Here is a 13,265-nt window from a genome sequence, read left to right as displayed (position 1 = left end):
CAGCATCAGTTTCTCTCTGGCTTTCCTGCAACACTCTGGAGGAAAATGAACAGGGACAACGGATTTATGTAAACGGCCCTTAAGAAGTCAACTCTACTATAAGGCCTGATTCACATGGGATGGAAATGCTGCAGAGTTTCTGTGCGGAAATTCCCCATCTGATCACAGTTCCAGTCTTTTGTATAAGATCTAAACAAACGTCATCCACATAATACTGAAGATTTTCCGAACGGAGAGCAGAGCATGCTTATTCTGTTGCGGCTGTTTACTGCAGATTTTGCTCTTTTCTTATTTTAAAAACAAAATCTTTTTTTATAACATTTTCCAAAAAGTTATAAAATGCATTGAATCAACATTGCCCGACCTTTTGCTATTTTCCATGTAGAAGGCGTGAAATCCGCTGTGATATTTGCACATAAAGCATTCAGATATTGCTGCGTACTCGCTACAGATTTGCTGCGAAAAAGTCTGCAGTATTTCCTTCCCGCGTAAATCCAGCCTTACTATCAGCTGACAATCTACATGTTCGGCATAAGATGGATATCTGTCACAGACAGGCCTGTGGACTTTAATGGAGACACTGAGTCGCCAACAGATTTGACTGAGGGTTAAACCTGGGGTCAGAGTCTAAAGGATTGTCTATTCTTCACCTTGAAACCCATGCAATGAGGTATAGACCATCCCAGAGGGAATCCCAGGTTGATTCCCCAAAATAGTCATCAACAACTGACAGAGGAGAAAGCTTGCAGATCTGTGGTCTTCATCAGTTGCAAAAACACTATATACAATAGTAGCATTTGTACAGATGTTTCTCCTGTAATTTGCACTCCAGCACATATCGTCCTTAGACCAAGTACTGTACAGTAATGTGATGTAGGAATAACTAACTGTCCCACTGCAATAAAGCTCAGCTAATCTGTAAGGGGTTCAGCTGTTGATAAGCTTGTTGACTGTTTCCATTAATAACCAGCAGAATTGTGAATGCAGCTCTGGAGTATAATTCACACTATAAGTGAGGTGTAGTGAAAGATAAGTCATATAATGTACACTAGATTCTAATACCATAAAATATTTCACAAAGCGGAACACAAGATTTAACCACTTAGGCCTTGTTAATAAGCCCCGTGCCGGGAGGAGTGGATGCTCAGCTGTCTGATGACAGTCAAGCTCCTACTCAAACGGCTGTGACTGAAGAGACCTCGAATCGTGGCCGTTTAACACCTTCAATGCTGCGGTCAATAGTGACAGCAGAATCTAAGTGGGGGGGGGGGGGCTCCCTGTGTCACCCATCGGTGGCCCGCGAATGTTATCAACATAAAAAAGTATACATATTTAGTATCGCCGTAATCGTATCAACCCATAGAATAAAGGTAACATGCTTTTTATGCCGCATGGTGAACGGTCTAAATTTGAGATGCCATAGACAATGGTGGAATTGCTTTTTTTTTTCCATTCCCCAAAAACAAAGTTAATTTAAAAAATAATCAATAAACTATATTTACCTCAAAGGGTTCCATTGAAAAATACAACTTATCCCGCAAAAAACAAGCCCTTATACTAATATGTTGACAGAAAAATAAAAAAGTTATGGCTCTTTGAATGTGACGATGAAAAAAGGTGAAAATTACATGGTCATTGAGGGCCAATATAGGCTGGTCACTAAAGGGTTAATGGGATTGTATCATCAAAATAAAAACATCTCGTTCAAATCAAGTTTTTTCAGAAAAGAAAATTAACGCTTTTTGGTGCTATTTTTTTTCTTCTTCGATGAGTCTCACGATAAACTAAGGTACTTTTCCTTTTACATCTGCAGATAAATTTGTTAAAACAAGGGCCGATCGATGAAATAGCGAGTCGTTAAGGTTCAAAAGACATGCGTTTATATGTAATAATAATTGTAGGTTTTTCTCAATTTTGATCGTATGTAAGATCGTTTGTCTTTGCTCCTTTGAACCTTGGCCAACATATCACACCTTCTGTCCCATCTTCCAATGTCTAGTGGATGCCTGTTTCCACGAGGGGATATAATGCAGACAAATGATAATTTTTAGGCCATGATAAAAGATCCGATCAATGACAACTTGTTTACACTGCCCAATGATTGTAGACTTTTACTCCACATTACAATAATCTACATGATAATCATACATATATGAGGACTTATTTTCTCCTTAACGAGTTGTATAATTTAATAGCACCTTTTTGGGGTGCATATATTTTAGCGGTTAACTATTATCATACGGGGGGGGGGGATTTAAAAGAAAGCAATTTCGCCATTTGTTTTTTTGCATTTTTATTTTTGTTACATCATTTATTGTGCGATATAAGAATTATATTTAAATTATTGATCTACATATGGCAGCCATGGGGATCTATCCTAACCTCTGGCTGCCATAATTAACCACCGCTCCCTGCAATCACATCACATCATTGGCAATGGGGAGTCAAAGGTAGCCACTGTTTTCATAGTTGTCAACCAAGGGGGTTAAAAGGGCAGAGATCCGAGTTATCTCCGATCTCAGCCAATGCCGCAGGAGGCCGGCTGTCAATCATATTTATGGCGCTGTTCAATGGTAGGCTCTCAGCACCGTAAATATACAGCGTGTGACTCCAATTGGTTAAAGAGGCTCCAATCAAAGGGGTTCTCTGCTTTGGACAGTCTCTACTTGTTAGCAGGATCCCTGGACCAGAAGCTGATCACAAAGTGTCTTTCAAACTAAGACCAACAGTGATCAGCTGTAATGTGTGGGTAAACCTGGCAGTAAATGTTCAATTTCTCTGCAGCGCCACCTCAGTTGTCTAGGTAATGCAGGACACGACAGGTCCTCCAGAGTGAAAGACGCTCTTTATAACCGTTCTCCAGATGAGGATCCTGAACAATCCTTAACTCCCAAATAGGGTGTATGAAATTGGGTTTACTAAACTGGATAATTCCTTTAACTATACCTGGAAAGCCTAGATAATATAGGCACAGCTGTAAGAATGAAAGAATAATACGCCATCTTGATCTCCACCGTTTTATTAGAACTATTATTATTGTTTATTGACATAGCACCAACATATTCCAGAGCACTGAATACGTTCATTCACTTCTCCAGTGGAGCACGAAGAGTCATTTCCCCCCACCACACACACTTAGGTCGAGCTATCATGAACAATAGTCCTGATATAGTCATATTATATTGTCTTAGACTAGGCTGGAATGGCAGCTCACAGTTCAGTCCATCTCTGACCATCAGTATATTAACGTGACAATGTAGCTGTTATTTGTTGCCGTTATCCAGGTGGAAAATGGGAGGTTCGGAAACTGTTCCTTTATGCTTGACACGTTCTCCACACTGTACGATTTTAATAAGGGAAGTCCATTAAACAATGAAGTATCCAGGTAGGAGATGTGCAACGGTGGAGTTGTAGGCACTTGGCACTGTCTATCCTTGACATTGCAATGGGTTATTTTCAGACTTTGTTCTTGGATGGTCTCAGCTTGAACCCGAAGGTTCCTAAGTCCCAGGATGGCCAGATACTCTGTTGGGAGAGTAGTTGCTCCACATAATGATAGTTTTAGGTTATGTACAAAGGTAAAGTTAACCAAGCGTCCCAGAGTAGTTGTGTCGGAGAACCAGATGGTCAGGTCACCATTGTAGCTCAGCCTGAACCCTGTCTTGTTTTTTGGAAGGATGATGGTTTTACAGTTACACATCAGGTTGGCCAAACTATAGTCACAGCTTTGGATGTCAAAGGAGCAACTGCAGTTCCGGATGTTGTTGTCCTTGGAAAATATCAGTGTATGGTTCTGGCTGTGTACAAGGTGTTTAACTACGCAGAGGTTCAGCAAGCCAAGTAAAAATAACTGGTATTTATAGAAGGACATTGATATCCTAATATCATAGGCATCTGGCTTCAAATGGAACAACTCCATCCATCGGGGGGTTGCAGAGGCCAATCGTAATCTAGAGAGATAATTAAAAAGAGTCATCAGTATGGAATCATGATATATTATTTAGCTCTGTGCTCTTATACAAGACAAAGTACATTACATAGATAAGTATATGTAAGGGTTTTTCAGGAATGTGAAATAAAAGAAAATGTTTGCTCCCAATGTTTACAATGCTGAGCAGCTCAATGTGGGTGGGACTACAATGTGATTGACAGCTTTGCAATGAAACTACACGTCCTGTTAGGCCATATTACTACATTGGGAGATCACTGCATGTAGCCGGTGTGGATGAATATATTTCACATTATTAATGACTGTGTGCAGAATAAAATACATATACAGACACATGGGATAAAGCAACATTGTTTAATTATATCTCCTAAAGTAGTAGGTTTTTGCCAGTGGCGTACATAGAAGACAGAAAATCTCATAGTGAATATTAAAATGGACCCCTTGTGGTGCCGGGTTATGCCACCCATGACAGAAAGGTATTTGTTGCCCTCTTCCCTTTTTATGACCCCCCATCCCTATGTTTGCAAACATTGCAGTTCCTCTGTAGAAGGTCCTGCACAGTTTCTTGCCACCCAATAACTAAGAGCATTTGACCAACCAGAACTGGGCCCCTTCTTTCCAAGGACCCCACATCAGCTGCATGGTCTACCTCTATGGTATGTACGCCCTTGGTTTTTCCCGCTAAATAAAAAAAAATATCACCAATGCATATAAATCTTGGAATTGACTTATGCTATGGTGTAAAATGGTCGACTCCGATGTTTCTTAGCTTCTCTACATCTGTGTTTGGGAAAATTGGGTGACAACCCACGTGGCCACTATTCCAGTTGTTACCCAGCCAGGAGTATAAGAATATATGACAACCCCTAACCGCACATAACATGATGGATAACCCCAGCATAGATTTTCCTCAAGATTTTCTAAATCTTGGGCAATGAGCATGGACTACATAGAGGTTTTCTTATCCGGACCCCTCTCTATATGCTAGAAAGGAGAGCATCGCTTTATGATCGGCTGCTGCTCTGGCACACTCGGCATGTGGGTGTACCGTGTGTAATTCTACATATGCCTAGATGCGGCATTCCCTGGCAATAATGTGATCGCCGGGGGTCAGAGAAGGGGTTAGATGTCTTTGTGAGACAACCCTTTTAAATTTCTCTTTACAGTTTAGTACACATGCATTGATACAGAGGTGCCAAACTGAGGGGAAGAGGTCAGGATCCCAAAGGGGATACCATGCGTTTTTAATTATTCCATTCACATAGTCAGAGCAGTGTTCGAGCACCACCAGTCAATGCATTAGCAATTCATGATCGTTGGTAGGGACTTGTGAAAAAAAATGGGCAGAAAGCTATTCTTCAAAAGTGTTACCTACAGAAACAGAGGGAGACTCAGTAGTCATTAATATTAGCACCGGGGGCTAAAGGAGGCCACTGCCAGTTTACTTTTGGTGCCACCAAATCCAATCTCAGGAAAGGACGGCACAAAAGTAGGGAAGAAGGGCAGAATGACCAGAGTGGTATTTATGAATAAATTGACAACTGAGCGGTCTCCACTGCACAATTACCAACAGGACGTAACCCTAAGTCGATCTGACAAAGCGGCTTAGGTCCATGCCCCGTTGATGCCGGACATTGGAGACCATATAGTTGTCAATTTATGCATAAATTAGCATATCAGCCGCCGACATGAACGCTGGGGGAACAGAGGCACCTAAAAACATTACATAAATGCCGCTTGTATCGAGGGTGTTGAGAGGGAGCAATGCAGGTATGGCAGAAGATTAAGATTTCTAGGGACATGACAGGTCTTCTTTAATTCATAGCAGCATGCACACGAAGGATTGTGGACGATGACAGATGGGAATGGTCAGACTGGTAGGAAGGCGGAAGTAGCTCTATTAGTGGTATGTCGGAGCTCACAAAGCGTGCTCAATCTTGAAATAGATGTCTCCAGGAGCAGAAAACCACTCGTGTTCCACTCTTGTCAGTTACTGTATGAACACAAACTAAGGTTACAATGGTCACAGGCCACCAAAACGAAATAGTTGAAGATGGAAATACGTTGGGGGGGATATTCATCTGTATCTATAGGGGGCTGTGTGTTACGCTCCCTATGGGGGGGGGGGGTGTGTGTGATATCTACAGGGGGCTGTGTGTGGCACTATGTACAGGGGGCTGTGTGTGGCACTATGTACAGGGGGCTGTGTGTGGCACTATGTACAGGGGGATGTGTGTGGCGCTATCTCTGGGGGGTGTAATATCTACAGGGGGCTGTGTGTGGCACTATGTACAGGGGGCTGTGTCTGGCACTATGTACAGGGGGCTGTGTGTGGCGCTATCCATGGGGGGTGTAATATCTACAGGGGTCTGTGTGTGGCACTATGTACAGGGGGCTGTGTGTGGCACTATGTACAGGGGGCTGTGTGTGGCACTATGTACAGGGGGCTGTGAGTGGCGCTATCTATGGGGGGGTGTAATATCTACAGGGGCTGTGTGTGGCACTATGTACAGGGGGCTGTGTGTATGTGGTGTTTTACAGTGTGTAGTATTATATTCAGGCGCGCAGTGTTTGGTGCTATTATATTTAGGGGTACAGTATGTGGCACCATGATAACTTTATTTTAATTTATAGGTGTGGAAATGTTGGAAAAGTGAGGAGTCGAAGAAATCTGAGTTGCAAATTCTGCAGAAATCAGTCATGCCCGGGAGACGTCGTCATGTGCTCTGGACCGGATGGAGAAGAAAAGAGGAAAAAAACTACTAGAATCTGAGACGTCGTCACATGTGAGTCACTAGATTTATAGAGAATCTGTCACCTCTCCTGACATGTCTATTATAGGAAATCCTTGTATTTCACAAAAAGTCTTTGTGCAGTCCAGGACTGATAGACAATTCCCCTTGTCAGGAGGACGTGTCCCTGCACAGTGTGAAACTGTCAGTATGTAGGGACACAGCCCTGTGACAAGGGGAATCCATAACACCCATTTGTTAATGCTTGGCCCAAAAGGTAGTGTTAAAAATAGTTACGGCGCGGCAGGGCGGCTGTGCGCAAGCTGGGCCCAAGTTTGGGTAACAGCCCAGGGCCCATCGTCTACTTAATCCGCCACTGGCTATATGTGGGACACTATATACAGGGGTGGGTTACCTGTGGGGCACTAGCTACAGGGGGGCTATATGTAGGCCACTGTCTACAGGGGTGGGCTAAATGTGGGACACTATATACAGGGTAAGCTATATGTGAGGCACTATCTACAGAGGTGGGCTATATGTGGAGTACTATCTATAGGGGAAGCTATATGTAGGGCAGCACAGTGGCTCAGTGGTTAGCACTATTGCCTTGCAGCTTGGGAGTCCATATGTGGGCACTATCTACAGAGGGCTGTATGTGGGGGTACTATCTACAGGGGCTTCTATATAGGGCACTTTCTACAGAGCCTCTATGGGGCTCACAATCTACAGGGGGCTATGGGGGCACTATCTACAGGGGGCACGGTGTGTGTGTGACAGTGTATGGTACTATTATAATCAGGGACACAGTGTATGGCATTATTATAATTAGAGGTGCAGTGTATGGTACTATTATAATCAGGGACACAGTGTATGGCACTATTATACTTAGTGGTGCAGTGTATGGTGCTTTATTATATTTAGAGGTGTTAAGAATTGTAACTTCGTTTACAGGTGCAGAAATGTTTTAAAAGTGAGAAGTGAAGACATCTGAGCGGAAAACTGCAGAAATGGGCCTTGGCCGCAAGAAATCCATCATAGAGGTCTGGACCGGAGGGAGAAGAAAAGAACTAGAATCTGAGACGTCACCAGTGAGTCACTTAATGTCAATGTTTATTCTGCCTCTAATCAGTACTGTAGTCACTGTATGATCTGCAGCGAGATGATGGGTGGTATGATTATTTTTGTGAAACAGCATCTCCCAGCATATCCTTACCATTGTTCGGGCCATGCTTGGAGCTGTAGTTTTACGCCGTACAAACCTATACGGCAGGGGTGGAAACTAAATTGAGCTGTATTTGTTCTAGTGCTGTATATATGTACTGAGCTTGGTTCTGATGCTGTATTTAAGTACTGATCTTTGTTTTGGCTCTCTATATATGTATTGAGCTTTGTTCTGGCTCTGTATATATGTACTGATCTTTGTTCTGGGGATGTACAGGGTGGGCCATTTATATGGCTACACCTAAATAAAATGGGAATGGTTGGTGATATTAACTTCCTGTTTGTGGCACATTAGTATATGGGAGGGGGGAAACTTAAAGTACCAAGCACACCATTGTTTTTCTTGTGAAATTCTCGATAAGTTTGATGTGTCACATGACCCTCTTCCCATTGAAAAAACTAAAGTTGGATACAAAATGTTCGACTTCAAAATGGCCACCATGGTCAACACCCAGCTTGAAAAGTTTCCCCCCTCCCATATACTAATGTGCCACAAACAGGAAGTTAATATCACCAACCATTCCCATTTTATTTAGGTGTATCCATATGAATGGCCCACCCTGTATATATGTACTGAGCTTTGTTCTGGTGCTGTATTTATGTGCTGAGCTTGGTTTTGGTATGGTATATATGTACTGAGCTTGGTTCTGGGGCTGTATTTATTTACTGATCTTTCTGCTGGTGCTGTATTTATGTACTGAGGTTGGTTCTGGTATTGTATATATGTACTGAGCTTGGTTCTAGTCATGTATTTATGTACCAAGCTTGGTTCTAGTGCTGTATTTATGTACCGAGCTTGGTTCTGGGGATGTATATATGTACTGAGCTTGCTTCTAGTGCTGTATTTATGTACTGAGGTTGCTTCTGGTATTGTATATATGTACTAAGGTTGCTTCTGGTATTGTATATATGTACTGAGCTTGGTTCTGGGGATGTATATATGTACTGAGCTTGGTTCTGGGGATGTATATATGTACTGAACTTGATCTTAGTGATGTATTTATGTACTGAGGTTGCTTCTGGTATTGTATATATGTACTGAGCTTGGTTCTGGGAATGTATATATGTATGAGCTTGATTGTAGTGCTGTATTTATGTACTGAGCTTGGTTGTGGTACTGTATATATGTACTGAGCTCGGTTCTGGTAGCTGTATTTATGTACTGAGCTTGGTTGTGGTACTGTATATATGTACTCAGCTTTGTTCTGGTGCTGTATTTATGTACTGAGCTCGGTTCTGGTAGCTGTATTTATGTACTGAGCTTGGTTGTGGTACTGTATATATGTACTCAGCTTTGTTCTGGTGCTGTATTTATGTACTGAGCTCAGTTCTGGTGCTGTATATATGTACTGAGCTCTGTTCTGGTGCTGTATATATGTACTGAGCTTGGTTCTGGTGCTGTATACATGTACTGCGCTCGGTTCTGTTGCTGTATATATGTACTGAGCTCGGTTCTGATGCTGTATATATGTACTGAGCTCGGTTCTGGGGATGTACACCGTGTTCCAAATTATTATGCACATTGGATTTAAGTGTCATAAACATTTAATTATTAGTTTTTCAATTAAACTCATGGATGGTATTGTGTCTTAGGGCTCTTTGGATCATTGTAATCAATCTCAGACACCTGTGATAATTAGTTTGCCAGGTGTGCCCAATCAAAGGAAAACTACTTAAGAAGGACGTTCCACATTATTTTAGCAGGCCACAGGTTTCAAGCAATATGGGAAAGAAAAAGGATCTCTCTGCTGCCGAAAAGCGTGAAATAGTGCAATACCTTGGACAAGGTATGAAAACATTGGATATTTCAAGAAAACTTAAGCGTGATCATCATACTGTCAAAAGATTTGTGGCTGATTCAGAGCACAGACGGGTTCGTTCAGATAAAGGCATAATGAGGAAGGTTTCTGCCAGACAAATTAATAGGATTAGGAGGGCAGCTGCTAAAATGCCATTGCAAAGCAGCAAACAGGTATTTGTAGCCGCTGGTGCCTCTGCAGTCCCGCGAACCTCAAGGTTTAGGATCCTCCAGAGGTTTGCAAGTGTGCATAAAGCTATTATTCGGCCACCCCTAAACAATGCTCACAAGCAGAAACGGTTGCAGTGGGCTCAGAAATACATGAAGACTAATTTTCAAACCGTGTTGTTTACTGATGAGTGCCGTGCAACCCTGGATGGTCCAGATGGATGGAGTAGTGGATGGTTGGTGAATGGCCACCATGTCCCAACAAGGCTGCTACGTCAGCAATGAGGTGGCGGAGTCATGTTTTGGGCTGGAATCATGGGGAGAGAGCTGGTAGGCCCCTTTAGGGTCCCTGACGGTGTGAAAATGACCTCTGCAAAGTACGTAGAGTTTATGACTGACCACTTTCTTCCGTGGTACAAAAAGAAGAACCGTGCCTTCCGTAGCAAAATTATCTTCATGCATGACAATGCACCATCTCATGCTGCAAAGAATACCTCTGTGTCATTGTCTGCTATGGATATAAAAGGAGAGAAACTCATGGTGTGGCCCCCATGTTCCCCTGACCTCAACCCTATTGAGAACCTTTGGAGAATCCTCAAGCAAAATATCTATGAGGGTGGGAGGCAGTTCACATCAAAACAGAAGCTCTGGGAGGCTATTCTGACATCCTGAAAAGATATTCAAGCAGAAACTGTCCAAATACTCACAAATTCAATGGATGCAAGAATTGTGAAGGTGATATCAAAGAAGGGGTCCTATGTTAACATGTAACTTGGCCTGTTAAGTTTTTTTTTTGATTGAAAGAGCTGTAAATATGACATCCTGATGCTGCAAATTCAACAAATTACCATTTTAGTTCTCTTTACAACCTTTAAAATGTTTTGATCTCTGTTGTGCATAATAATGTGAAAGAGATTTTTACTTCTAAAAAAAAATCTATCATTAGATTTGTTCAATAAAATTCGCATTATACTCCAACGATTGATGGCTTGAAGATTATACTGACTGTCATTTGCATCGACTATTTAGGAAAATCAGCGAAAAATAACATTTGCATAATAATTTGGAACGTGGTGTATATATGTATGAACTTGGTTCTAGTGCTGTATTTATGTGCTGAGCTTGGTTGTGGTACTGTATATTTGTACTGAGCTCAGTTCTGGTGCTGTATATATGTACTGAGCTCGGTCCTGGGGATGTATATATGTATTGAGTCAGAGATTGGCTCTGGAGCTGTAATTATATAGAATATATTTACAATAACAAAATTGCAGGGCAGATGGAATTGTTCTCAATTTCATGGGAACCTGTCTGGTAGTTTTAACCCTTTGAACCGCCACCATGCGGTAATACATGACCTGATCATATATCCAGGTATATATATCCAGGTATGTTTTTTTCAGATGCAGCAAAATCTTTAAAATCCACTTTTAAAACGGCGCACGTTATATGCTAATTACTCATTAAAGGGTCATGGGGCGGTGCCCCTATCCTGAAGAGTCACATAGTCCTGCCTCCAAACCCAACTTTCTATGTTTGATTGACATCCCCCTGGCTGATACAACTTTCTCGGATGTGCCATTACCTTGTGGCACTATACAGAAGGGGGGGGTTGTGTGGCACTATACACAAGGAGGGGCTGTGTGGCACTATACACAAGGGGGAGCTGTGTGGCACTATACACAAGGGGATGTGTGGCACTACTAAGGGGGGGGGGCGGTGTGGCACTATCTACTAGGGGGCTGTATGGCACTATTTCCAAGGGGGAGGCCTGTGGCTCTATCTACAGGGGTCTGTGTGTGGCACTATCTCATATCTATCTATCTATCTATCTATCTATCTATCTATCTATCTATCTATCTATCTATCTATCTATCTATCTATCTATCTATCTATCTATCTATCTATCTATCTATCTATCTATCTATCTATCTATCTGAGTGTCATCACGATAAGAGTTTTTCGTTTTTTGGGATTTCAGGGCTGTAGGGCACAGACAGGAACATTTGGATATGGCAGCTCAGGACTTGGTTTCAGCGCAGCTTGGAATAACTTGTATAAATAAATCCTTACCAGCTCTGGTCATTTCTCCGCAGCTCAGGTTACTCTGTGGATGTGCGGATGCTGCTGCCTTCTTGAATTGCACTCTACTGATGAACACTGTTGCATTATAGGAGTTTTATTCTCTCGTTTCCCTGTATTTCTGTTGTTTTTTCCCCTTGATCTATCTTTGGTTCCTCTGCCACGCAGCAACAGCAGTAGCAGGAAATGAAGCTCAGAAGTTTCTGGCTAACTATCATGAGTTAGTTAAAGGAGCAATGGCTCTTTCTACGCAATGCAGTTTAGATTATAGGGCAATATTGTGTTATATCGCCTTCCTGTAAACACCTAGAGATGAAATGACTCACACCGGATGCTGGGAACCGTTATTATGTAATTTCCAGCTGTAGATTTAGCTATAATACTTTATGTATTGATTCTTAAAGGGCTACATCGCCTTTTGTCCATAAGGCCAAAGGTAAAAATACTGTAGACTCATCCTATGCGGGTTTGCTCTGCCTTCATGATTAAATATAGAAATGTGGTATGTAAATATATCTGCTAAGACATGTTCACACTGTGATAACAGTGTACATATGGTGTATGCAACTGGAAAGCTAGCGGCACATACACCACACATTTCCATAGGACCCCATTGACCTGACATTTGCCAAAGAGTGTCCTTTTGTCATCCGACAGACCGGTATCTGTCGACATAGCTTAAAATGTATGGAATAGCGTAGTTAACTACATTAAATGCAGAGGTGAGTAACAAGGTCTTCCAGAAGATGACACACATGTCGCAATTGAACAAATTTCTTCTTTATTTAACAGTAGCACACACTCATCAAGCGGTAATCAAACTGGGTTAGAGGTCTCACGCTGCAGAAGTTCCCATCAAGTCAAGCTGCGCAAAAGTGACTGTAGACTCCATAGCCTGTCCCAGCCTTGCCTCTACGAGTCGTTGAGAGGCTACCCTCTACCATGCACCTTGCCCTGTTAATAGAGGCTATCTCCAGGGTGCACCAGTCACTTTGAAGGGGTAATGACCTGCACTTGGGGCACTTTGCAGGGTCTCATAATCAGGGGCACTTTACCGGCTCTGTTAATCAGGGGGTACACTACTGTCAATGTTTATGGGTGGCACTCTGATACCACTGTATATGGTGCATTCTGATGGCTCTGTTTATGGGTGGCACTCTAGTACCACTGTTAATAGGGTCATTTTGATGGCACTTTTTATTGAAGGCACTGTTTATGGATGGTACTCTGATGGCTCTGTTTAAGGGAGGTAGTCCAATAACACTGTTAATATGGACACGCCGATGGTGCTGTTTTTGGAGGTCACTTTGTTGCC

The 13,265-nt window shown here is 42.3% G+C and overlaps 1 protein-coding gene across 5 annotated transcripts in view; it reads right to left on the bottom strand.

Moving 5' to 3' along the window:
* Positions 1–3,003: 3,003 nt before the first annotated feature.
* The window catches only part of EPCIP (exosomal polycystin 1 interacting protein), a 35,289-nt gene continuing 25,027 nt past the window's right edge, over positions 3,004–13,265 (bottom strand). For 4 of the 5 annotated variants that reach the window (XM_075850948.1, XM_075850947.1, XM_075850949.1 and 1 more), the window contains one exon: positions 3,004–3,950. In XM_075850948.1, the coding sequence (XP_075707063.1) occupies positions 3,236–3,919 (684 nt within the window). In that variant the 5' untranslated portion in view covers positions 3,920–3,950 and the 3' untranslated portion in view covers positions 3,004–3,235. Of the gene's footprint in view, positions 3,951–11,941; positions 12,018–13,265 lie in introns of those variants that run through there. The other variant, XM_075850950.1, reaches the window with a different exon arrangement.

This window comes from Rhinoderma darwinii, chromosome 2 (assembly GCF_050947455.1).
Source record: "Rhinoderma darwinii isolate aRhiDar2 chromosome 2, aRhiDar2.hap1, whole genome shotgun sequence".
Lineage (NCBI taxonomy): Eukaryota > Metazoa > Chordata > Amphibia > Anura > Rhinodermatidae > Rhinoderma > Rhinoderma darwinii.
Note: the sequence above shows the minus strand (reverse complement) of the source record. Positions and strands in the feature narration are given on the sequence as shown.